The 27,116-nt window shown below is 48.1% G+C and overlaps 1 protein-coding gene across 1 annotated transcript in view; it reads right to left on the reverse strand.

The window, feature by feature from the left end:
* THSD4 (thrombospondin type 1 domain containing 4) overlaps positions 1-27,116 on the reverse strand; it is a 434,172-nt gene that overhangs the window by 44,815 nt on the left and 362,241 nt on the right. Inside the window, exons 11-13 of the mRNA XM_060259859.1 lie at positions 23,182-23,311; positions 18,621-18,825; positions 14,186-14,359 (exon numbers count right to left, since the gene is read on the reverse strand). Of these exons, the coding sequence (XP_060115842.1) occupies positions 14,186-14,359; positions 18,621-18,825; positions 23,182-23,311 (509 nt within the window). The remainder of the gene's footprint in view (positions 1-14,185; positions 14,360-18,620; positions 18,826-23,181; positions 23,312-27,116) is intronic.

Here is a 27,116-nt window from a genome sequence, read left to right on the forward strand (position 1 = left end):
TCCAACTCAGAATTGGCAGCCCTACCAGGCACAGAAGGGCAGAAGCAGTAAAAATCTCACCCCCTCACACTGCATCTGCAGAATTTTCAACCAGGCCCTACCCTATGCTCCGCAATTATTTATTGAAAACATGCTTATGCCCCCTTCCCATAGGATTAAGGTCTCCCGAGGCAGAAAACAATGAGAACATTGAAACACTAAAAAAAAAAAAAAACCCAATCCAACATTTAAAATGATGAACTAATTCAATAAAAAAATACATAAAATAACGCCAGAACCAGGAAGGAGGGTCAATAACAGAAATAGAGCAGAGGTGGCCAACGGTAGCTCTCCAGATGTTTTTGCCTACAACTCCCATCAGCCCCAGCCATTGGCCATGCTGGCTGCGGCTGATGCGAGTTGTAGGCCAAAAACATCTGGAGAGCTACCATTGGCCACCCCTGAAAAAGAGAACTGGGAGGTACCTCAGGGGTCAATTTGGTGTAGAGGTGAAGTGTGTGGACTCTTATCTGGGAGAACCAGGTTTGATTCCCCACTCCTCCACTTGCAGCTGCTGGAATGGCCTTGGGTCAGCCAGAGCTCTCTTATCTGGGAGAACCGGGTTTGATCCCCCACTCCTCCACTTGCAGCTGCTGGAATGGCCTTGGATCAGCCATAGCTCTCTTATCTGGGAGAACCAGGTTTGATTCCCCACTCCTCCACTTGCAGCTGCTAGAATGGCCTTGGGTCAGCCAGAGCTCTCTTATCTGGGAGAACCGGGTTTGATCCCCCACTCCTCCACTTGCAGCTGCTGGAATGGCCTTGGATCAGCCATAGCTCTCTTATCTGGGAGAACCAGGTTTAATTCCCCACTCCTCCACTTGCAGCTGCTGGAATGGCCTTGGGTCAGCCATAGCTCTCGCAGGAGTTGTCCTTGAAAGGGCAGCTGCTGTAAGAGCTCTCTCAGCCCCACCTACCTCACAGGGTGTCTGTGGTGGGGGAGGAAGGGAAAGGAGATTGTGAGCCACTTTGAGACTCAGATTCGGAGTGGAGGGTGGGATATAAATCCAATATCTTCTTCTTCATCTAATCCACCCCCTTCACAATGCTAGAAATTTCAAACTATCTTCCCGCTCCATTCCCTTAGTGGTCCCTGCTGTATGTCAAATAAAACAGAAAAGTCTTCACCCGCTGACGGAAGACACATATAGAGGGAGGCAAACATACACCACAATTCACAGACATTATCCTTTCCAATTTTTTAGCAACAGAAGGAGGAGGAACAGAATGGGGAGGGGAATATGGAGAGGCTATCAAAATTGGCTCGTATTTATGGAATCTGGACATATGCTTTTAAATGAAAAGCAAGCAGACTTTTCCTGGAAGCACGTCCAAGGAGATATATATCCAACCCTGGGAGATGAGCATTTGTGCTTCAAGCTTGCTGGTACAAAGGGAAAAGCGACGAGTTCCAACTCCCACAAACATGCTCACACAAACATGTGGAAGCAGAAGAAGAAAGAAGGTGGTATTGGATTTATTTCCCACCCTCCACGCCAAATCTCAGAGTGGCTCCTTTCCCTTCCTCCCCCACAACAGACACCTTGTGAGGCGGGTGGGGCTGAGAGAGCTCCCCCAGAAGCTGCCCTTTCAAGGACAGCTCTGCCAGAGCAACGGCTGACCCAAGGCCATTCCAGCAGCTGCAAGTGGAGGAGTGGGGAATCAAACCCGGTTCTCCCAGATAAGAGTCCAGACACTTAACCACTACACCAAACTGGCTCTCATAGGCAGCAGGGCAAACAGGGAGGTCAGCCTTCATGTGGGACCTGGGGATCCCCAGGAATTACAGCTCTTCTCCAGACTACAGAGATTAGTTCCCCTGGAGAACATGAATGATTGGAGTACAGCATTGATACTTTGCCCCACTGACACTCTTGTTGTCTCCAGGCTCAACCTAAAAATCTCCAGACGTTTCCCAACCTAGATCTGGAAATCCCAGGGGTGGAATTCTAGCAGGAGCTCCTTTGCATATTAGGCCGCACACCCCTGATGTAGCCATTCCTTCAAGAGCTTACAAAGCTCTTTTTTGTAAGCTCTTGGAGAATTTGGCTACATCAGGGGGCGTGGCCTAATATGCAAAGAAGCTCCTGCTAGAATTCCACCTCTGGGAAACCTTAACCCGCCCCCCTCCCCCCGCCAGTGGGGATCTGGCAACCATCGGATATATGGGTGTGCAATTTTTTCTCTCAGTATTTTCCAGTTCGGGTCTATTGAACTAAAGAAAATATTGAGAATCCCGGGAGAAGGGGGGGGGTGGAATGGATCCCAATATCAGCAAAATATTTGGACCCATGCCCTGACTTGGATGGTCCAGGCAACCCCGACTCTGGCAAGTACTTGAATGGGAGACCTCCTTGGAATACCAGCAGTCGGGAGGTGGGGGCAAGCTTTATTCAGCTACCTTTCTTAATATCTTCCATGCCCCCAATAGGGGTCAATCAGCAGGAGTTGCCATGAATCCCAGGTGCACGCACACACAAAAACAAACACACACATACAAAATACAAAAATACTGAGAGAGAGAGAGGGGGAGGGAGAGGGAGAGAGAGAGAGAGAGAGAGAGAGAGAAGTATTTGAATCCGGGATTTTTCAGAATTCCCGATTTTTTTCCAGGTCCAATAGACCTGAACCAAAGAACACCAAGGGCAGGCCTCATTTTCCGCAGGAGCTCACAGGAGCGGAGGTTTGGAACCTCTAAATTTTATTGTGTTCTTTCTTTTTTAACTCCCCTCCCCCCCAAAAAAATACTTGCTTCTGGGCTCCATTGCTCAAACCCCCTGTGAGAATTTTACCGAACTCTAAGATCTGACAAACTTTCTAATAGTTTCCCCCACCAAAAAAGGGGCAATAACCAAAACATACCAAGCCGACAGATGGACGTCTTCATCCTGCCGCTGTGGCCACATAGGAGAAAGTCATTTAAAAAGTACGATGGGACTAAGGTTTGATGATGACAATTCTAATTCAAGAAGAATTTTAAGGTAGATGGTGAGGTGATAGAATTTAGTGCATCTTCCGGTCACGTCCGGGGCGGGTGGCAGAGGCAAATGTTTTGCTAATGAGTTGTGCTGATGAGCTCCAGCACCTCTTTTTCTACAACATGACCCCTGACCAAGGGAATAAAAGCAGCGGCGAAGCTGCTGAAACCTGCTGAGAGGCGGCTCATTATTATAAGCAAATAATCTTATTTTTAATATAAATAAGACGAAGGAAATTATAGTGGATTACAGGAAGAGTAGTTTGGACATCCAGCCATTGTTTATTGATGGTGTTATGGTAGAACAGGTGACAGAATGGAAGTTTCTGGGAATTACCATGAAACAGGATCTAACATGGGGAGCAAATACTTTAGCTCTAGAGAAAAAGGCCCATCAACGACTATACTACTTAAGACTCTTAAGATCACTACAACTGTCAGGGAGTCTGCTGGTTGCCTTTTATCGTAGTTCCATTGAGAGCCTCTGCGCGTGGTTTGGGAGCTGCACGGAAGCAGAGAGAAGGGTGCTCCAAAGAGTGACGAGAAGAGCACAAAAGATTTGTGGATGTTCTCTCCCCTCATTGGTGGATCTGTATAATATGGGATGTAAAAGGAAGATACAAATGATCCTAAGGGACCCTTCACATCTGGGCCATTTGCTATTTGAGATCTTACCGTCAGGAAGACGATATAGAGTGTTGAAGGCTAGGACAAACAGATTTAAGGACAGTTTCTATCCAAGTGCTGTGGTTAGGTTAAATGCAGGGTTATGAATGACTATTTGTTTTAGATGTATTTAAATGGTTTATATGGTTTTAATGGTTTTATGAATGATTATCTGTTTTAGATGGATTTAAATGGTTTAAATGGTTTTAATGGTTTAAATGGTTTTAGATGTATTTAAATAGTTTATGAATATGTGTGTTTGATGTGTTGGTATGTTTGTGGAAGAGCACCTCATTTCGTTGCTCTCTTTTGTTGAGAACAATGACAATAAATTTATCTATCTATCTATCTATCTATCTATCTATCTATCTATCTATCTATCTATCTATCTATCTATCTATCTATCTATCTATCATCTATCTATCTCACCTGAGGCTCTTTCGGGTGGTCTGTTTAAACCGGACTGTCAAAAAGAGCCTGTCAACCAACCAATCCTTCAGGGATAACCCCTCCCCCCACAGGCATTGCTTGAAGTTCTGCTGGGCAGCCCTGTTTTGCTAGTAATTACCGAATACATTTCAGAGTTTTTTCAGAGATATTTTTTATTCTCCCCCAAAAAACCTCCATAAACATTTGGGAAGTTGAAATATACCCCCAAATACTGGTAATTTGGGTACAACCAGGGTTTTTTTTGAGCAGGAATGCCCAGGAACGCAGTTCCGGCTGGCTTGGTGTCAGGGTGTGTGGCCTAATATGCAAATGAATCCCCTGCTTGGCGGGGAGGGCGGGGTATAAATAAAATAAATTATTATTATTGTTGTTGTTATTATTATTATTATTATTATTATTATTATTATTATTATTATTTTCTACCCAAAAAAGCCCTGCGCAAAACAATGGTGATGTCAGGGGTGTGGCCTAATACGCAAATGAGTTCCTGCTGGGCTTTTTCTACAAAAAAAGTCCTGTGTGGAACAACGTTGGCATCTGGAGGTGTGGCCTAATATGCAAACGAATTTTTCTACAACAAAAGCCCTAGGTACAATCGAATGCACACCCACCCACACCCCAGTAGGGGCACACGAGGTTCCTCAATCCCACCTTTCCAAATACGCGGTGGGATGCGGAAGAGTTGGGCCCATTTCTGCACGGATGGCATCACACGAAGTAGGAGAAAGCAGTCTCAAAGCCAGGGGTGGAATTCTAGCAGGAGTTCCTTTGCATATTAGGCCACACACCCCTGATGTAGCCAATCCTCCACGAGCTTACCAAAAGGAGCCTTCTAAGCTCTTGGAGGATTGGCTACATCAGGGCTGTGTGGCCTAACATGCAAAGGAGCTCCTGTTAGAATTCCGCCCCCGTTCAAAGCTTATCCGGTTTGCCGAAAAGACCCTTTCCCGTTATGCTCCTGCCTATTCCGGGACAATGGGTATTCCTCTCTGCTGCCAGTTCCTTTTAAAAAGAAAACAACGTGCACACGCCCCAAATTGTTTGATTTGGCGTTTCGCAGATTCTTGTTTCTACACATTTCTCTTTCTTCTCTCGCTCGTTTCCCCCCACAACGGAGAGCAGGCAGAGACAGAGAGAGGGAGAGCTGAATTTAATTTTGGAAGCTGGCTATTAAAAAAAAAGAAAGGAAAACCATGTGCTGACTGCTGAAAGACGTGTGCATAATTGAATTTAAACAGTTACAAGCAGTTATATTATATTTCAGGTGGAAAAGAGAACCACAAATAAGCATTTGTTACACAGGCCGACTTCACGTGCCAACTTGGCATTTCGCAATTATATATATAATATATGTAATTTCATTAGTACCTGTGTAACCCTACAAAATAGACGTATGGAACATTCTTCTATGATGAATAGATGGCTCTGTGCGACGTACTATTTCATTAAGCAGGAGGGAAAGTTAGCAGCGATCCAGAGAAGCGATAAAGTCTGGAATCGGGCCCGGGTTTGAATCTTGCTTAAGGTCAGGAGTGTCCAGAGGGCCATACAGAAAAGGACAATATTTGTGTTCAAGACAACCTTCACTCCTTCTGCCATACAAACCCTCCCAGTCACACAGGAACACAGAGAGCTGCCTTAACACTAAATGAGACTCTCAGTCCACCAAGGTCAGTATTGTCTACTCTGACTGAAGATGAAGATGATATTGGATTTATATCCCGCCCTCCACTCCGAAGAGTCTCAGAGCGGCTCACAATCTCCTTTACCTTCCTCCCCCACAACAGACACACTGTGAGGTGGGTGGGGCTAAGAGAGCTCTTACAGCAGCTGCCCTTTCAAGGAGAACCTCTGCCAGGGCTCTGGCTAACCCAAGGCCATTCCAGCAGGTGCAAGTGGAGGAGTGGGGAATCAAACCCGGTTCTCCCAGATAAGAGTCCGCACACTTAACCACTACACCAAACTGGCAGCGGCTCTCCAGGATCTCAGGTTAAGGTCTTTCACACCATCTACTAGAGCCAGTTGGGTGTAGTGGGAGACTCTTATCTGGCAGAACCAGGTTTTGATTCCCCACTCTTCCACTTGCAGCTGCTGGAATGGCCTTGGGTCAGCCATAACTCTCGTAGGAGTTGTCCTTGAAAAGGCAGCTTCCCATAGAGCTCTCTCAGCCCCACCTACCTCACACATTGTGGGGGAGGAAGGTAAAGGATATTGCGAGCCGCTCTGAGACTCTGATTCAGAGCAAAAGGGCAGGGTATAAATCTGCAGTCTTCTTCATCATCCGCCACTGGATGTTTTTTTTTTTTTGTCAGCATCTTTGCCCCTCCGTAACGTCTTGACTCAACTCATAATTCGATGGCTACTTGCAACCAGTGCCCGCCGGCCCTCTCTGATTTGATTCAATTGCCACTTTCTGTTTGGCAACACCCCTTCCCCCCCCACCCCCGCTGTTAACCGTTGTTACCTGCCAAGTTCTCCCTACATTAATTGCTTAACTGAATTCCCCTGAATAATTACGCTTGCGAAGAAAACCCTTATTACAAGGACAGAACAACCCAGGGAAAGAAAGACAGAGCAATAGAAACACGTCGTCAGAGGATTTGTATCTTGCAAATAATGTTCTGGTTTCCAAGTAACTGCAGCTTGAAGAGCGAATTTACTTTTTTGCACTTCCCCCCCCCCCAAGCAAACCTCCCCCCCCCCCCCATAGCTGGGAAGAAGATTGGTTTGCAAAGGTCTCCAGAAATTCAACTGTGAAATGTTTTACACGGCTATACACGAGCAGGACTGGTGTACCCAGTGTCAAAACAAATCCAAGATACGAAGACATGTAACGCCTGCTCGGCTCTGCGCTGGAAGATTCCTCTGCAGATTTAACGCTCGGAAGAAAAGATTTCAAAGCCGAGGGGTTTCAGCAACAGACTTCAAACCAGAATATTCTTTGTTTCGGGACTATGTTTTTTTAAAAAAAAAAACTTGGATAATTAAAAGAAATATTCCCTGTATGAAAGCCAGGCACCCGCGAACACATTTTAAACACTCGGATAAAATCTGGATTATCTTCAAGTTTTTATAGATTGTGCTGTTTTATTATGCACAGCTGTGCTCCCCCGCTCCTCTCTGGCAATCCCATGCTTCGGTTCGGGTTGCCAACCTCCAGGCGGGTAATGCAAAAAAAAAAATGCAAGCTAGTGTCCAATTTACTAAGAAGTATATAGAAACCAATCCAAAGGTCCAAAACATGTACATTCGAGGCGCAAAGAGCCACGCACTGAGCTGTAGCCGAGGTGAAACTGCTGCTGGAGACGCTCCGCGTCCCTCTTTTTTGAAAACTGTGTAAAGAATCTATGTAATTGAATCAATATCGGTCCCAGGTCTGATGAAGACTGGAAAGAAACAAGTACTTAATCGATCGGCTTGTCACCACACTGCTTTGGGACTTGAATGTACATGTTTTGGACATTTGAAGAAGAAGAAGAAGAAGATATTGGATTTATATCCCGCCCTCCACTCCGAAGAGTCTCAGAGCGGCTCACAATCTCCTTTACCTTCCTCCCCCACAACAGACACCCTGTGGGGTGGCTGGGGCTGAGAGGGCTCTCGCAGCAGCTGCCCTTTCAAGGACAACCTCTGCCAGAGCTATGGCTGACCCAAGGCCATTCCAGCAGGTGCAAGTGGAGGAGTGGGGAATCAAACCCGGTTCTCCCAGATAAGAGTCCTCACACTTAACCACTACACCAAACTGGCTCTTTGGACCGGTTTCTATATACTTCTTAGTAAAATGGTCACTAGCTTGCATTTTTTGTTGTATTATGCATTATAGTGACCTCTCTCGGATTGTATTCTAACCCCCAGGTGGGGCCTGGTATATTCCCAAAATTACAACAGACCTTGTGAACGCACAAAGCTGTCTTATACTGAATCAAACTATCTGTCCATCAAGGCCAGTATTGTCTACTCAGATGGTTAGTGGCTCTCCGGGGGTTCCAGGCTGAGGTCTTTCGTGTGACCTTTGCTGCCTGGTTCTTTTTAACTGGAGATGCCAGGGCCGCCAACTCCAGGTTAGAAAATTCCTGAAGACGTTGGATTGAACCCTCAGAAGAAGAAGAAGAAAAATTAGAAGAAGAAGGCAGATTTATACCCTGCCTTTCTCTCTGAATCAGAGCCTCAGCGTAGCTCACAATCTCTTTTATCTCCAGGCTAGATGGCCATCTGACAGCAATGAAGATCCTGTGAATTCAGGGAGAGGTGTTTGTGAGTTTCCTGCATCGTGCAGCGGGTTGATGACCCCCGGAGGTCCCTTCCAACTCTACGATTCTTTGATTCTACCCCCACAACAGAGGTGGGTAGGGCTGAGAGAGCTCGTCTAGAAGCTGCCCCCTTTCAAGGACAGCTCTGCCAGAGCTACGGCTGAGCGAAGGCCATTCCAGCAGCTGCAAGTGGAGGAGTGGGGAATCAAAAAAGAGTCCACTCACTCAACCTCTACACCAAACTGGCTCAAAAGAGCAGATCTGGGGGAGCGGAGGGAGGGCATAACGCCATAGAAGACACCCTCCAAAACTGTCATTTTCTCCAGGTGAACTGATCTCCAAGATGCAGAGGGGTCATGGCTCAACGGAAGAGACTCTGCTTGGCATGCAGAAGGTCCCAGGTTCAATCCCTGGCATCTCTAGTTAAAAAAGATCAGAGAGTATATGATGGGAAAGACCTCTGTCTGAGACCCTGGAGAGCGGTTGCCAGTCTGAGTTGACAAGACTGACCTTGATGGACCAAGGGTTTGATTCAGTAGAAGGCAGCTTCGGGTGTTTAATATATAAAGCAACGGCTCAGTGGTAAAACATCTGCTTGGCATGCAGAAGGTCCCAGGTTTGATCCCTGGCATCTCCAGTTAAAAGAGCCAGATGGTAGGTGATATGAAAGACTTCCACCTGAGACCCTGGAGAGCAGCTGCCAGTCTGAGCAGACAATACTCACTTTGATAGACCAAGGGTCCAATTCAGTATAAGGCAGCTTCATACATGTTCATAAGTCCAGTAGCATCTTAGAGACCGACAGATTTTCAGAGTATGAGCTTTCAAGAGTCAACATCAGGGCTTATTTTGTAACAGGGACTCCTTTGCATATTAGGCCACACAGCCCTGATGTAGCCAATCCTCCAAGAGTTTACAAAGCTCTTAGTACAGGTCCGACTGTAAGCTCTGGGAGGATGGGCTACAGAAAGGGGGGATGCGGCCTAATATGCAAAGGAGTTCCTGCTACCAAAAAAGCCCTAGTCAAAACCATAAATCGGCCACTGCAGGAGGAGGAACGAAATACAATGACCACCACAGGAGGCAGAGACATGCACACACTCACAGAGGAAGCCCAAATCCAGGGAACGAGAGGAGAAATTTTAAAAAATCACAGTGGGAAATAGGAGAATGAAACTTTATTTTAATCTGCACAGACAAACAGCTGGCCATTCAGATGGCCTGCTGGGTGGGAGCCATATCTGGACGTGTCCACTTTCTAGACATACTTGGTGGACACAAGAGCAGGAATCAACACCTTGTGAGCCAGTTTGGTGTAGTGGTTAGGTGTGCAGACGCTTATCTGGGAGAACCGGGTTGGATTCCCCCCTCCTCTACTTGCACCTGCTGGAATGGCCTTGGGTCAGTCAGAGCTCTAAGTGTGCAGACTCTTATCTGGGAGAACCGGGTTGGATTCCCCACTCCTCCACTTGCAGCTGCTAGAATGGCCTTGGGTCAGCCAGAGCTCTCGTAGGAGTTGTCCTTGAAAGGGCAGCTGCTGTGAGAGCCCTCTCAGCCCCAGCCACCCCACAGGGTGTCTGTTGTGGGGGGAGAAGATATAGGAGATTGTAAGCTGCTCTGAGTCTCTGATTCAGAGAGGGCAGGGTATAAATCTGTTCTTCTCCTCCTCCTCCTCCACTTGCACCTGCTGGAATGGCCTTGGGTCAGCCACAGCTCTGGCAGAGGTTGTCCTTGAAAGGGCAGCTGCTGCGAGAGCCCTCTCCAGCCCCACCCACCTCACAGGGCATCTGTTGTGGGGGAGGAAGGTAAAGGAGATTGTGAGCCACTCTGAGTCTCTGATTCAGAGAGAAGGGCGGGGTATAAATCTGTACTTCTTCTCCTCCTCTTCCACTTGCACCTGCTGGGATGGCCTTGGATCAGCCATAGCTCTGGCAGAGGTTGTCCTTGAAAGGGCAGCTGCTGTGAGAGCTCTCTCAGCCCCACCCACCTCTCAGGGCATCTGTTGTGGGGGAGGAAGGAGATAAAAGATTTTGTAAGCTGCTCTGAGTCTCTGATTCAGAGAGAAGGGTGGGGTATTAATCTGTACTTCCTCTTCTCCTCCTCTACTTGCACCTGCTGGGATGGCCTAGGATCAGCCATAGATCTGGCAGAGGTTGTCCTTGAAAGGGCAGCTTCTGTCAGAGCTCTTTCAGCCCCACCCACCTCACAGGGTGTCTGTTGTGGGGGAGGAAGGAGATAAAGAAGAAGAAGAAGAAGAAGAAGATATTGGATTTATATCCCGCCCTCCACTCCGAAGAGTCTCAGAGCGGCTCACAATCTCCTTTACCTTCCTCCCCCACAACAGACACCCTGTGAGGAGGGTGGAGCTGGAAGGGCTCTCACAGCAGCTGCCCTTTCAAGGCCAACCTCTGCCAGAGCTACGGCTGACCCAAGGCCATCCCAGCAGCTGCAAGTGGAGGAGTGGGGAATCAAACCCGGTTCTCCCAGATAAGAGTCCGCACACTTAACCACTACACCAAACCGGCTCTCCTAAAGGAGATTGTGAGCCGCTCTGAGTCTCTGATTCAGAGAGAAGGGCAGGGTATAAATCTGCAATCTTCTTCTTCTTCTGTTGGGGGCTCCTGAACTCAGGTTTACTCCTGTTAATACTCCAAAGTCCACTCTTACATTTCTACCCGCCAATGCGATAATGCAAGGACAGCCAGCGTGTTGCACCTGGTGCAGTAGCAAACATTTGAAGAAGAAGATATTGGATTTATATCCCGCCCTTCACTCCGAAGAGTCTCAGAGCGGCTCACAATCTCCTTTCCCTTCCTCCCCCACAACAGACACCCTGTGAGATGGATGGGACTGAGAGGGCTCTCACAGCAGCTGCCCTTTCAAGGACAACCTCTGCCAGAGCTATGGCTGACCCAAGGCCATTCCAGCAGGTGCAAGTGGAGGAGAGGGGAATCAAACCCGGTTCTCCCAGATAAGAGAGCTCTGGCTAACCCAAGGCCATTCCAGCAGCTGCAAGTGGAGGAGTGGGGAATCAAACCCGGTTCTCCCAGATAAGAGTCCACACGCTTAACCATGACATCAAACTGGTTCTCCGGTTTTGGAAATCATTATGACAAAGAAGAGGTAATACAACCTTCCTTTTTTCCTTTTTTTTTAAATTTCACAATAAACCCTGACGATGGCACGGCTAATAGACCCAGGCGGTTTCATTTATAGATTCTCTGGTTTAACATATATAATTCAATGGAATAAAGTATCAAAGCAACAGTTCCAAATTCACAGCTTATCCTTTGGGCAAAAGGGGAAAAAAATGTTTTAACAGGTGTCCTCTGGTGAAAGGGAAGAACGAAGTCATCGTGCTGAACCTGCGGGGGAATTGCATGTTCTAAAACCATAATGAAAATTACATCCACAGTGGATTTGCTTTATTGTACAGGTTTATAAAATTATGCACAGGGTGGAAAGAGTTGACAGTGCAGAACTTTTTCTCCCTCTCTGCCTTGCTGTTGGCCCTCCAGAGGAATTGGTTGGCCACTGTGTGAGGCAGGATGCTGGACTAGATGGACCAGTTGTCTGATTCAACAGGGCTCTTCTGACGTTTATAGAAAGGCCTTGGCCTCTATGCGCTGTTGTTGGCTGTCCAGAGGAACTGGTTGGCCACTGCGTGAGGCAGGGTGCTAGACTAGATGGACCCCTGGTCTAATCCAGCAGGGCTCTTCCTATAAAGGCCTCGGCCTCTACGCCATTTTGTTGGGCCTCCAAAGAAACTAGTTGGTCACTGCATGAGACAGGATGCTGGGCTAGATGGACCACTGGTCTGATCCAATAGGGTTCTTCTTATGTTCTTATCAGAGGAAGACATTAGCCTCTCTGCCCTGTTGTTGGGAAAAAGAAGAAGAAGACTGTAGATTTATACTCCACCCTTCTTTCTGAATCAGTCTCAGAGTGGCTTACAATCTCCTTTATCTTCTTCCCCCACAACAGACACCCTGTGAGGCAGGTGGGGCTAAGAGAGCTCTCCCAGAAGCTGCCCTTTCAAGGACAACCTCCGTGAAAGCTATGGCTGACCCAAGGCCATTCCAGCAGCTGCAAGTGGAGGAGTGGGGAATGAAACCTGGTTCTCCCAGATAAGAATCCATGCACTTGACTACTACACCAAACTGACTCGCATGAACTGGTTGGCCCTTGTATGAGACCAGATGCTGGACTAGATGGACCACTTGTCTGATGCAGCAGGTTCTTCTGATGTTCTTACGTGGGTGGATATACACCAGTGTTGGATCCAGCTCAGAGCGTTTCAAGTTTGACATATTTCTATTTCACTCTCCCCAAGGATCATTCTTTTGCAAGAGAAATATCCTTCCAACAAATTTATTTTTAAAAAGCCATTCATTCCTAGGCGAAAATAAATAAGTAAAGAGGGGGGGAAATACTTGGTGATTATAAATTAAAAACGAAATGCTTTTACAGACAAATCCTTTGAAGTCTGTGCCTCGACAAACAAGACCTTGGCATTAAAACAGACTGGCAGGACGGACGAATCAGGACCTCACAGAGCTCTGGAAGTCAAGGAGAATGGCCCATCTTTTCCGCTTAAGAGGCAAAATCAGCCACCCACCAGATCTGTCTATATGCAATCCAGACCACAGTTTCTGCCACACCCAAGGAACAAATGCATCACAGATACAGATTTACCAAACTCAAGCAGCAAATGTAGCACAGGAAACATAGGAACATAGGAAGGGACCCCCAAGGGTCATCTAGTCCAACTAGGGTTGACAAGTCCAATTCAAGAAATATCTGGGGACTTTGAGGGTGGAAGCAGGAGACTTTGGGGTGGAGCCAGGAGCATGGGCTTGTCAAGCACAACTTGAACTCTGAAGGGAGTTCTGGCCGTCACAATAAAAGGGACCACACTCAGTTTAAATGCCTTCCCTCCATTGGAAATAATGAAGGATAGGGGCACCCTCTTTTGAGGCTCATAGAACTGGACCCTCCAGTCCAATGTTTTTGAAACTTGGAAGGTTCTTTGAGGAGAGTCACCAGATGCTATGCTGAAATTTTGGTGTATCTACCTCAAAAAACAGCCCCTCTGGAGCCCCAGATACCCACAGATCAATTTTCCATTATACCCTATGGGAATCGGTCTCCATAGGGAATATTGGAGTGCCCAGCAGACATCCCCCCCCCCCAAATTCATAGCTACCTACCTGCCCCCCAAACCCCAGTGACCCCTGCTCTATGCCTAGAGGAAGGCAAAAAAAAACCCACACCCTCCAGGATCCCTGGGCCAATCTTCTTACACAGAAGGAAGAAAGAAGAGTATATTTCAGGGGTGGCCAACGGTAGCTCTCCAGATGTTTTTTGCCTACAACTCCCATGCTGGCTGGGGCTGATGGGAGTTGTAGGCAAAAAAACATCTGGAGAGCTACCGTTGGCCACCCCGGCATATTGCACAAATGGAGAAATGTGTAATAGCCTGGTTTACACAGAGGGAAGAAAGAAGAGTATATTTCAGGGGTGGCCAATGGTAGCTCTCCAGATGTTGTTGCCTACAACTCCCATCAGCCCCAGTCATTGGTCATGCTGGCTGGAGCTGATGGGAGTTGTAGGCAAAAAACATCTGGAGAGCTAGCGTTGGCCACCCCGGTATATTGCACAAAATGGAGAAATGTGCAATAGCCTGGTTTGTTTGGGAACACTAGCAATAACAAAGTTATCTACAAGAGAACAATGAAGAGCCACAAGTCAATGCCTTCACAATAGCACGTCCATCCAATTGAGCTGTCACTCCAGGCCTTACCCGGTCACTCCAGTCTGTCAGAAACCAGCTCTTGGCGCAGGGTCCCATATCGCAGTTCTCAATGTCATTCGGCCGTAGTTTCATGTTGCATTCCTCATCGTCAACGACGTCTCCTAGGTTGCTCACACACTTGACATCTCGTGTCCGCTGGCCCACCCCGCATGGCACCGAACACTGAAACAACAGGAAAAGAACACGAGTGAGGTGACAGGCCTCCTTATGAACCTCGGGTAGAGTTCAATCGCATTCTGTTGACATCCACAAATCGCCAGGCTCAACTCAATTCCACACTTTCCTCAACCTTATGTAACGATGGGTCCCTGTCTTTACAGGTGGGCCCAGGATCATGACCAATGGGTTTTTGAAAGTAGGTGGAGTTTTGGAGGACATTACACCATAAGGTTACTGTAAGTCAGAAGCTATGTGATGGAACTTTACACACAGAATTATAAGAAGAGTTTGGATTGGTCTTAAAGGTGCCATTTGACTCCTCTTTTGTTCCCTGGCCTTTAGTCAGAGTCTTAGAACAGCTTACAATCTCCTTTCCCTTCCTTTCCCCACAACAGACACCCTGTGAGGTACATGGGGCTGAGAGAACTCCGACAGAAACTGCTCTTGAGAGAGCAGCTTTTTCAAGAACTGTGACTGACCCAAGGTCACTTAGCAGGTGCATGTAGAGGAATGGGGAATCAACACACACACACACTTAGGGGAGTGACGGTGGCTCAGTGGTAGAGCATCTGCTTGGGAAGCAGAAGGTCCCAGGTTCAATCTCTGGCATCTCCAAAAAAGGGTCCAGGCAAATAGGTGTGAAAAACCTCAGCTTGAGACCCTGGAGAGCCGCTGCCAGTCTGAGAAGACAATACTGACTTTGATGGACCAAGGGTCTGATTCAGTATAAGGCAGCTTCATATGTTCATATGTTCACACTTAAGCTAAACTTTAGGAAGATCTTTGAAGTTGGAAGAATTCAGTAATGCAGCAAGCTTGTGAAAGGAAGGTGTGGCATTTTGTGGTTGTTGTGGAAAAGAGGGACATTGAATTGCAACGTAGATGACTCAGCAAAACACTGGCCCATCACGGTGATGAACAGTTCTAGAACCAAATAAAATTCTGCACAGTTTTTGAAAAGTGGCTAATTTCTTCACCTCAACATTCAGCATTCAAAGGATGGGATTCATTGTTGCAAATGCATTTGTTAAAACAGTTTATCAATTGGATCTTGTAGGATCTCAGAAGCTAACCAGGATCAGCCATGGCTAATATTTGGATGGGAGACCTCCAAGGAATACCAGGGTCACGACGCAGAGGCGGGCAGGGGCAAACCACCTCGGAACATCTCTCGTCTTGAAAACCTCACAGGGTCGCTGTGACTTGATGGCACTTTCTACCACCACATGGGGTTTTCAAGGCAAGGGATGAACAGAGGTGGCTTGCCATTGCCTGCCTCTGCATAGCAACCCTGGACTTCCTTGGTGGTCGCCCATCCACATACTCACCAGGGCTGACCCTACTTAGCTTACAAGTTCTGATGAGAGTAGGCTAGCCTGGGCCATCCAGGTCAAGGCAAGAGATATTCAGAGGTGGCTTGCCATTGCCTGCCTCTGCATAGCAACCCTGGACTTCCTTGGTGGTCTCCTTTTCAAGCCTTCTGAAATCTGACAAGACTGGACTAGCTTGGGACCTCCAGGTCAGGAGAGGTGGTGGAAAGTGCCATCAAGTCACAGCCAAGTTATGGTAACCCCATAAGATTCCCAAGGCAAGGGACAAACAGAGGTGGGCTTGCCATTGCCTGCCTCTGCATAGTAACCCTGGACTTCCTCGGTGGTCTCCCATCCAACTGCTAACCAGGATCAATCCTCCTTAGCTTCCAAAATCTGATGAGATTGAGCTAGCCTGGGATACCCAGGTCAGAGCAGAGTCACAGAGGCAGTTCACCATTGCCTGCCTTTGCAGAGCAACCCTGAGCTTCCTTGGTGGTCTCCCATACTAACCAGGGCCAGATGGAGCAGAGGTACATCAGTGGTTATTAGCCACAGGGTATAGATGGAACTCTCTGTCTGGGGCAGTGATGCTCTGTATTCTTGGTGCGGAGCACAGTGTGAGGACTTCTAGTGTCCTGGCCCCACTGGTGGACCTCCTGATGGCACCTGTGTTTTTTGGCCACTGTGTGATGCAGAGCATTGGACTGGATGGGCCATTGGCCTGATCAAACATGGCTTCTCTTATGTTCTTATGTGACACAGAGTGTTGGACCGGATGGGCCATTGGCCTGATCCAACATGGCTTCTCTTACATTCTTCTGTGACACAGAGTGTTGGTCTGGATGGGCCATTGGCCTGATCCAACATGGCTTCTCTTATGTTCTTATGTGACACAGAGTGTTGGACCGGATGGGCCATTGGCCTGATCCAACATGGCTTCTCTTATGTTCTTAGGGCCAACACTGCTTAGCTTATGGGATCTGATAAGGCTAGCTTGGGATACCCAGGTCAGAGTAGTTGCACGGAGGTGGTTTGCCATTGCCTGCCTCTGCATAGCAACCCTAGGTTTCCATGGCGGTCTCTCATCCAAATACTAACCAGGGCCAACACTGCTTAGCTTCTGAGATTTGCTGAGATCTCAGATACCCAGGTCAGAGCAGACTCACAGAGGCAGTTCGCCATTGCCTGCCTCTGCAGAGCAACCCTGGGCTTCCTCGGTGGTCTCTCATCCAAATACTAACCCGGGCCGACCCTGCGGAGCTTCCAAGAGTCTAATGAGATCGGGCTGGCTTGGACCATCCTGGTCAGGGCTAAACAGGGCCTCCAGGTCACTGCTGTCTTATTAAGGGGCCTATTCCTAGCAATCCAAGTGAGTTTTCGGTAATGCTTAACAGAAGGTTTTTGTTTTAAAGAGCTGATTAAGTCCAAGCTGGCTACAACGCCATCTCTTCCCTCCCTCGAGATCAAAGGCGATCTCATTTATGGTTTCTAATGCTAAGGTGAGTGGCTGCCCCATACACATTCTTAAGCCATGTGTTTACTTTTACAATCAGGAAGTCCCTTCCAAATTGGGGACTCCCTTGAATGCCAGAAAGGAGGTGCAAATCAAAACTTGATTCAAGATACGGGATTCCCCAGACCTATGTTCTTGCTCTCTTTCAGAATATTCCCCCCTTTCAAAAAGAAAAAAAAAACCCCAACCCTCCTTTTCTAAATGGAATGCTTTCCTTTTCTCTTTATAATCAGGAATAACCTAACTGAATAACTGTGGATCAGACCAGCGGTCCATTAGTTACAGAGAGTGGCCAATGGAGAGCCAACAATAGGGCATAGAGACCAAGAACTTTATAAGAACATCAGTCATGCTAGATCAGACCAGTGGTCCTTCCAATCCAGCCTCCTGTCTCAAACAGTGGCCAACCAGTTCCTCTGGAGGGCCAACGACAGGGCATAAAGGCCAAGAACTTCATAAGAACATAAGAAGAGCCCTGCTGGATCAGATCAATGGTCCATCTACTCAAGCATCCTGTCTCACACAGTAGCCAACCAGTTCCTCTAGAGGGACAACAATAGTGCATAGAGGCCAAGACCTTCCTCTGAGAATAACATAAGAAGAGCCCAGTTGGATCAGACCACCAGCATCCTGGATCAGACCAATGGCCCATCTAGTCCAGCCTCCTGTTTCTCACATAGACCAACCAGTTCCTCTGGAGGGCCAACAACAGGGCACAGAGGCTGAGGCCTTCAAAAGAACATCAGAAGAGCCCTGCTAGATCAGACCAGTGGAGGTCCATCTAGTCCAGCATCCTGTCTCACACAGGGGGCCAACCAGTTCCTCTGGAGGGTCAACAACAGGGCACAGAGGCCAAGGCCTTCATAAGAACATCCGAAGAGCCCCGCTGGATCAGACCAGTGAGGGTCCATCTAGTCCAGCCTCCTGTCTCACACAGGGGCCAACCAGTTCCTCTGGAGGATCAACAACAGGGCACAGAGGCTGAGGCCTTAATGTAATAAGAACATCAGAAGAGCCCTGCTGGATCAGACCAGTGATCCATCTAGCCCAGCATCTTGTCTCACCAGTTCCTCTGGAAGCCTAACAACAGTGCATAGAGGCCAAGGCCTTTCCCTGATGTTGTATCCAGGCTCTGTGATTCAGGGGTTGACCACCCAATCGTAGGACAGAGATTCCTGCTCACGAGGAAGGAGCATGTGTGTGCACACTTCCTCCATGCCTAGATGCCGTGCTCAAGAGCCCGGTGACTGAGAGGAGACCGAAGCAGCACACTTGTGCCCACCTCCCCTCTGCCCATGCCGATAACTCAAGTACGGATCATGCGTAGAAGTCTAGAACGGATGCAGGGCAGAGGCCGGCAGCACCCGAGAGACGCTCTGCTGGCGCTCCTGGAGCATTGACCCCCGCGGGCTTTGTGCCGTGAAGCGTTCCTGTTTACCGGTGTCCATTCTGTCCGAATTTGCCATTCGCTGCAGATCTTCAGCTGGCACGTACTTGTTGTCTCCGGTTTCTCCAGGTGGTGGCAGCGGTACGGCTGGATGGTCAGGGTGCGGTTGGCGTAGATCTGCCGGCACAGGACTTGGCGGTGTTGCATCCCCAGGCCACAGGTCTTGCTGCACTCCGACCACTCCCCTATGTCCCAGCTAGAAGAGAACACAATCGTCATCATGGTCACCATCACCATCATCTAGCGTGGTGGGTAGAACAGCCAGGAGATCCTAAGATTGTCCGGCAACCAGAATTTCAAGCTCTACTAGTGTTATGCGCCACTACGGGGCGAGCTAGACGCGTTCTTAAGGCGAGAGACTTTTCAGAGGTGGCTTGCCATTGCATGCTTCTGCGGCATGACCCTGGTAATTCCTCGGAAATCACCCTACCAAATACTGCTCAAGGCTGATCCTGCATAGCTTCCAAGATCTGATAAGACTGGGCTAGCCAGGTCAGGGCAAAAATAAGAGAAGGGAGGCGGAAATAAATGTATATCTAAGTTTACACTCTTGCATCCATGCTAGATATGTAAAGGGCATGGGATAGGTCACCTTGGTTCCAGTTGCCAATGAGATAAGCCACCATCTTGCTTCCTAGATTTTGGGGGTATGAGCCCAAAAAAGATTTGGGGGGTATGAGCTTTTGAGAATCAAAGATCCTGAATATCTGGGGATAGTGTTAGAGTAAGAGTCAGGGTTAAGGTCAGGGTGGAATTCTAGCAGGAGCTCCTTTGCATATTAGGCCACACACCCCTGATGTAGCCAGTCCTCCAAGAGTTTACAAAAAAGAGCCTTGTAAACTCTTGGAGGATTGGCTGCATCAGGGGTGTGTGGCCTAATATGCAAAGGAGCTCCTGCTAGAATTCCACCCCTGGTTAAGGTTAAGGTTAGGACTCGTATCTAGCTGTTCTACTCTAGATCAACATGTTCTAGATCAACATGGTTGGCCTCTGAAACCATCTCGCTTCTTGCGGCTGTTTCTAATTAACCGTGAAATCCTAAGGGTAGTTACACCCCTCTACGTTTGCTGAAGTCAATGGGCTTCGAAAGGCATAACTATGCTTAGAATTGCACTGTTGTTTTTTTAATTTATTTATAACGGTCACAGACCAGCAAACGGATTGCACTGTTAATTGTTTCCTAGGTCCCTTAAAGAAACAAAAATATCCCTGCTGAATCAGACCAATGGTCCATCTAGTTCAGCATCCTGTTTCCAGCAGAGTAAAGGAAGAAGACGACTTCCTGTTGGGCTGAACAAATCCTCTTTGCTACGTTCCTTTTTCTGCGCAACGGCTTATTTATAAGAACATAAGAGAAGCCATGTTAGATCAGGCCAATGGCCCATCCAGTCCAACATTCTGTGTCACACAGCGGCCAAATATATATATATATATACACACACACACATACACACTGTGGCTAATAGCCACTGATGGACCTCTGTTCCATATTTTTATCTAACCCCCTCTTGAAGGTGGCCCTGCTTGTGGCCGCCACCACCTCCTGTGGCAGTGAATTCCACATGTTAATCACCCTTTGGGTGAAGAAGTACTTCCTTTTATCCGTTTTAACCTGTCTGCTCAGCAATTTCATCGAATGCCCACGAGTTCTCGTATTGTGAGAAAGGGAGAAAAGTACTTCTTTCTCTACTTTCTCCATCCCATGCATTATCTTGTAAACCTCTATCATGTCACCCCTCAGTCGACGTTTCTCCAAGCTAAAGAGCCCTAAGCGTTTCAACCTTTCTTCATAGGGAAGGTGTTCCAGCCCTTTAATCATTCTAGTTGCCCTTTTCTGAACTTTCTCCAATGCTATAATATCCTTTTTGAGGTGCGGCGACCAGAACTGCACACAGTACTCCAAATGAGACCGCAGCATCGATTTATACAGAGGCATTATGATACTGGCTGATTTGTTTTCAATTCCCTTCCTAATAATTCCCAGCATGGCATTGGCCTTTTTTATTGCAAACGCACACTGTCTGGACATTTTCAGTGAATTATCTACCATGACCCCAAGATCTCTCTCTTGGTCAGTCTCTGCCAGTTCACTGTTTCTCACAGTGTTTATATCACTGTTTCTACGCATTCTCATTGTTGGATTTGTAGTTTCATTCGTATGGCATACTCCTGTGGCAGCCTTTTTTAACAATACTCCACTTCCATGAGATTTATACACAAAGCAGAAGTCATTTATAGGTGAGACATATACTACAAAGCTGATTTATCAATGAACAACTAGTGTTGAAATATGGCAGGGAATTCAGAGCATGGAAATAAAATGACACAAAAATAATCACAGCTAAGGAGAGGAGGAGGAAGAGGAGGATTTATACCCCACCCTTCACTACCCAAGGGAGTCTCAGAGTGGCTTTCAATCTCCTTCCCCACAGCAGATACCCTGTGAGGTAGGCGGGGCTGAGAGAGCTCTGATAGAAACTGCTCTTGAGAGAACAGTTCTGACAGAACTTGTGACTGACCCAAGGTCATTCCAGCAGATGCATGTGGAGAAGTGGGGAAATCGAACCCGGTTCTCCCAGATAAGAGTCCACGCATTTCACCACTACACCAAATGGGTTCTTGATTTCTACAAGGGAGAAGCAAACTGAAATTGGGATTAAACATCTTTCTTAACTTGCTGGAGTTTTTCCCCCTGACCTAGGTGGCCCAGACTAACTAGATCCCATGGACATATGGACATATGAAGCTGCCTTATACTGAATCAGACCCTCGGTCCATCAAAGTCAGTATTGCCTACTCAGACTGGCAGCGGCTCTCCAGGGTCTCAAGCTGAGGTTTTTCACACCTATTTGCCTGGACCCCTTTTTGGAGATGCCAGGGATTGAACCTGGGACTTTCTGCTTACCAAGCAGATGCTCTACCACTGAGCCACCGTCCCTCCCCGTTTCTCATCCCATTTCAGAAGCTAAACAGGGTTGGCCTGGGTTGGTAGTTGGATAGGAGACCACCAAGGAAATCCAGGGTTGCTACGCAGAGGCAGGCAACAGCCAAGCACCTCCGTTTGTCTCTCCTCTTGAAAACCCTACAGGATCTCCATAAATCGGCTGCAGTGATGACACTGTCCACAAATGACAACTTCCTGTTTTAAGGTGATACACATAAAGTGTTCACAACAAGGATCACCTTCACAGTGGAGCAGGGACATCATTTGAAACTCTGGACAATGGCCTTTGTCACCCCACAGAATTCTGGGAACCACATTTCCCAGAATGATCTGGAAGGGAAAAAGTGAACCAATAACGATGGAGATGAGCTGGGTGGAACTTCCTCATCTCCACCTAAAGCTTACATTTGGGGAGGGGGGTCCTCACTGAGCCCCAGACGGTTGGACACCCAGACTTTCACCCCTAAGGCTCACCGGGGCTCACACCACCACTGTCTCCTGCAGGGTTTAAGAAGGAAATATACCTTATTCTCAGATGTTCAGGAAGCAATTTAGGGGTCATGACTCCAGTGAACCATTTAAGAACATAAGAGAAGCCATGTTGGATCAGGCCAATGGCCCATCCAGTCCAATACTCTGTGTCACATAAGAGAAGCCAAGTTGGATCAGGCCAGTGGGCCATCCAGTCCAACACTCTGTGTCGCATAAGAACATTAGAGAAGCCATGTTGGATTAGGCCAATGGCCCATCCAGTCTAACACTCTGTGTCACGTAAGAACATAAGAGAAGCCATGTTGGATCAGGCCAATGGCTCATCCAGTCCAACACTCTGTGTCACGTAAGAACATAAGAGAAGCCAAGTTGGATCAGGCCAGTGGCCCATCCAGTCCAACACTCTGTGTCACGTAAGAACATAAGAGAAGCCATGTTGGATCAGGCCAGTGGCCCATCCAGTCCAACACTCTGTGTCACGTAAGAACATAAGAGAAGCCATGTTGGATCAGGCCAATGGCCCATTCTGTCCAACACTCTGTGTCACACAATGGCAAAAAAAATTATATATATATATATATATATACACACACACACACACACTGGCTAATAGCCACTGATGAACCTCTGCTCCATATTTTTATCTAATGCCCTCTTGAAGGTGGCTATGCTTGCAGCCGCCACCACCTCCTGTGGCAGTGAATTCCCCATGTTAATCACCCTTTGGGTGAAGAAGTACTTCCTTTTTTCTGTTTTAACCCTAGTCAGGAAGCAATTTTCTCCAAGCCAGTTTAGCCAGGGATCTTGGAGGGGTTTTTGCCATCTTCTGGGCATGCAGCAGGAGTCACTGGGTGTATGGGGGAAAGGCATTTGTGAATTATCTGCATTGTGCAGGGGGTTGATGACCTTGGAGGTCCCTTCCAACTCTAAGATTCTAGGATTCTGCCGTTTGTAAGTATTTCGTGTTGTTACATTTTATTTGAAATTTGGATCGGCAGCCTAATTAGAGCCAAGGATCTTCTAGTTAATCAACTAGCCAGCTCATGAATCAGAGCCTTGCATCTTTTTATGTTCCAGGGTCCATTACACAAAAAGTAATTTTGAACAAATCCTTACAAGGCCGGGCAAGGGAAGAGGTTACAGGCTTCCTCTTCTGGAGTAGGCTTGGTGCTGAGGTCACAGTAGCTTTCGGTCACCTCCTCATGAGTATTTCTGCTCACACAACGGAAGATGGGATACTGCGACCCTGGGATGAAAAAAAATATATTAAAGGTAGTGGAGGGAACCAGAGGCATTTGCTTATTTACACAGTTACAACACCATGTGCATGGCATGACAAAATAACCACAAAAAATTCCAAAAGATGTTAGATGATAACTATTGACAGTGGGGAAGGCTACATAAGAGCATCAGAAGAGCCCTGCTGGATCAGACCAGGGAGGATTCATCTAGTTCAGCATCCTGTCTCACTCAGTGGCCAGTCAGTTCCTCTGGAAGGTCATCAACAGGGCATAGAGGCTGAGGCTCTCAGAAGAGCATCAGAAGAGCCCTGCTGGATCAGACCAGGGAGGGTCCATCTAGTCCAGCCTCCTGTCTCACACAGTGGACAACCAGATCCTCTGGAGGGCCAACAACAGGGCAGAGGGGCCGAGGCCTTCATAAGAACATCAGAAGAGCCCTGCTGGATCAGACCAGTGAGGGTCCATCTAGTTCAGCATCCTGTCTCACACAATGGACAACCAGTTCCTCTTTAGGCCCAGCAGCAGGGCATAGAGGCTGAAGCTCTCATAAGAACATCAGAAGAGCCCTGCTGGATCAGACCAGTGAGGGTCCATCTAGTCCAACATCCTGTCTCACAAAGTGGCCAACCAAATCCTCTGGAGGTCCAACAACAGGGCAGAGAGGCGAAGGCCTTCATAAGAACATCAGAAGAGCCCTGCTGGATCAGACCAGTGGTCCAGTCAGTCCAGCGTCCTGTTTTACACAATAGCTCAGTGGTGGCCAACAGTAGCTCTCCAGATTTTTTTTTCTGCCTACAATTCCCATCAGCCCCAGCCAGCATGGCCAATGATTGGGGCTGATGGGAGTTGTAGGCAAAAAAAGTCTGGAGAGCTACCATTGGCCACCCCTGCAATAGCTAACTAGTTTCTCTGGAGGGCCAACAACAGGGCATAGAGGCTGAGGCCTTCAGAAGAACATCAGAAGAGCCCTGCTTATTCAGACCAGTGGTCCATTTAGTCCAGGATCCTGTCTCACACAGTGGCCAACCAGTTCCTCTGGACAGCAAATAATAGGATAAGGAGGGGTTAATGGGGGGAAAAAAGGGTTTGGGGGTAAAAAGACTCAAGGACTGTGGCTCAGTAGGAGACTACCTGGCTTGGTGTGCAGAAGGTCCAAAGTTCATTCCCTGAAGCCATCCACTAGAAAGATCGAAGATCACGACCTTTTTCTAAGATATCAGACAGACGCTTCCAATAGTGGATTGCAGGGAGGCTAAAAGCTCTGAAGCCCTGAACTGTATGGTCCACTCTAACCAAATTTCATCAGATCTCAGAAGCTAAGCAGAGTCAGCCTTGGTTAGTGCTTGGAAGGGAGACCACCAAGGAAGTCCAGGGTTTGTATTCAGAGGATGATGATGATATTTGATTTATATCCCACCCTGTACTCTGAATCTCAGAGTCTCAGAATGGTCACAATCTCCTCTACCTTCCTCCCCTACAACAGACACCCTGTGAGGTGGGTGGGGCTGAGAGGGCTCTCACAGTAGCTGCCCTTTCAAGGACAACTCCTGCGATAGCTATGGCTGACCCAAGGCCATTCCAGCAGCTGCAACTGGAGGAGTGGGGAATCCAACCCCGTTCTCTCAGATAAGAGTCTGCACACTTAGAGCTATGGCTGACCCAAGGCCATTCCAGCAGGTGCCAATGGAGGAGTGGGGAATCCAACCCAGTTCTCCCAGATAAGAGTCTGCACACTTAGAGCTATGGCTGACCCAAGGCTGTTCCAGCAGGTGCCAGTGGAGGAGTGGGGAATCAAACCCAGGTCTCCCAGATAAGAGTCCGCACACTTAACCACTACACCAAACTATGATCTTATTTTAACTCTGTTGTTTTATTGTTGTAAGCCGCCCTGAGCCCGCTTGTGGGATAGGGCAGGATATAAATCTAAAAATTTATTACATTTAATTTAATCTACTTCCAGAGTCCTTTTTGGTTCTCCTGGTAGAGTTTGTAGGAAATATGTAACGTCTGGCTGCAGGCCCCGTCCTTAGGGTTGCCAATCCCCAGGTGGGGGCAGGGGATCCCCCGGGTTGGAGACCCTCCCCCCGCTTCAGGGTCGTCAGAAAGCGGGGGAGCGGTGGGAAATGTCTGCTGGGAACTCTATTATTCCCTATGACAACTGATTCCCATAGAAAATCATGGAGAATTGATCTGCAGGTATCTGGGGCTCTAGGGGGGCTGTTTTTTGGTGTAGAGGCACCAAATTTTCAGTATAGCATCTAGTGCCTCTCCCCGAAATACCCCCCACGTTTCAAAAAGTTTGGACCAGGGGGTCCAATTCTATGAGCCCCAAAAGAAGGTGCCCGTATCCTTCATTATTTCCTATGGAAGGAAGGCATTGAAAAGGTGTGCGGTCCTTTTAAATGTGATGGCCCGAACTCCCTTTGGAGTTCAATTATGCTTGGCACAGCCTTGATCTTGGCTCCGCCCCTAATGTCTCCTGGCTCCATCCCCAAAGTCCCCAGATATTTCTTGAATTGGACTTGGCAACCCTACCCGTCCTCTCTCTGTTGGCTCCCTCTCGGAATCCTGCCATTTCCATTGAAGCAGTGAACCTTCCGGATGCGACGTCCCCCTGGCCACCAAACGGCTTTTTCACAGCCATCCCTGTTTCCCACTGATGTCCAAGCCAGGCGTCTGTGTTGTGGTTTGAAGCTGGCTGCCTCAGGCAAAGCGGGAAGTGACGCCGGAGCCGCTGAAGGGTTCCTGGCTGTCTAGGTTGGCCCCCGAATCGTATCAACCGCTGTGACACTGCTGTCTTTGGCGAGCTGAGGAAGACGGGGAGGGGGGACCGTTCAGCACAGACCTTCCTACCCAGGGAGAGTTTGCCTAGATGTTACGGGCTTCTAAAAAGACGCCAAGGTCTCTGCAAACGCAGGTGGGACTCCAAGGAAAGCAACCTGGCCGAGATCCATCGCTTGGAAGGAGGACGAGAGAGCCATCCAAGTCTGGGAAAGAGTGACAGTTCTGTTTTCGAGTCTCGTGTGCCGTTCTGGAGGCCTCGCTTCAAGAAGGACGTGGACGGAATGGAGCGAGTGGAGAGGAGAGCGAGGAGGAGGATCGGGGGCCCCGAGACGAAGCCCCGTGAGGAAAGGCTGAGGGACTTGGGAAGGTTCAGTCTGGAGAAGAGGAGGTGGAGGGGGGGGGGACATGATTGTTCTCTTGGAAGGGCTGTCCCTTAGAGGAGGGCAGGGAGCTGTTCCTGCTGGCAAGAGAGGAGAGGACTCCCAAGAATGGGCTTCAGTTAAGAGCAGGAAGTTGCCAGCTGGATATTGAGGGAAATGTTTTTACAATCAGAGTTGCTCAACAGTGGAATCAGCTCCTGAGGGAGGGAGGTGGTGAACTCCCCCTCCCTGGCAGTCTTTGATCAGCGGCTGAACGAGCCCTTGTCAGGGATGCTTTAGGCCAGGGGTGGCCAAACTGTGGCTTGGGAGCCACATGTGGCTCTTTCACACATATTGTGCGGCTCTCGAAGTCTCCACTGCCCCATTGGCTGGCTTGGAGAAGCCATTTCTCTCTTTAAATCACTTCTCCAAGCCAAGCCAGCTGGTGGCTTGGAAAAATGCCTTTAAAGTTAAAGTTGCTTTCTTTCCATCGCCACCTCCCCCAACTATTAGTTTTCCTCCCTTCTTTGCAGCTCTCAAACATCAGATGTTCAGGCCTTGTGGCTCTCAAAACACCCAGTGTTTATGTCCTGTGGAGGACAGCATATACTGTCTGCTGCTGTGTCATTCCTTGTCTGTCTCCAGACGGCTGGTCTTAACAGCGTAA

The sequence above is a fragment of the Heteronotia binoei genome, chromosome 19, assembly GCF_032191835.1.
Source record: "Heteronotia binoei isolate CCM8104 ecotype False Entrance Well chromosome 19, APGP_CSIRO_Hbin_v1, whole genome shotgun sequence".
In the NCBI taxonomy this organism is placed as follows: domain Eukaryota; kingdom Metazoa; phylum Chordata; class Lepidosauria; order Squamata; family Gekkonidae; genus Heteronotia; species Heteronotia binoei.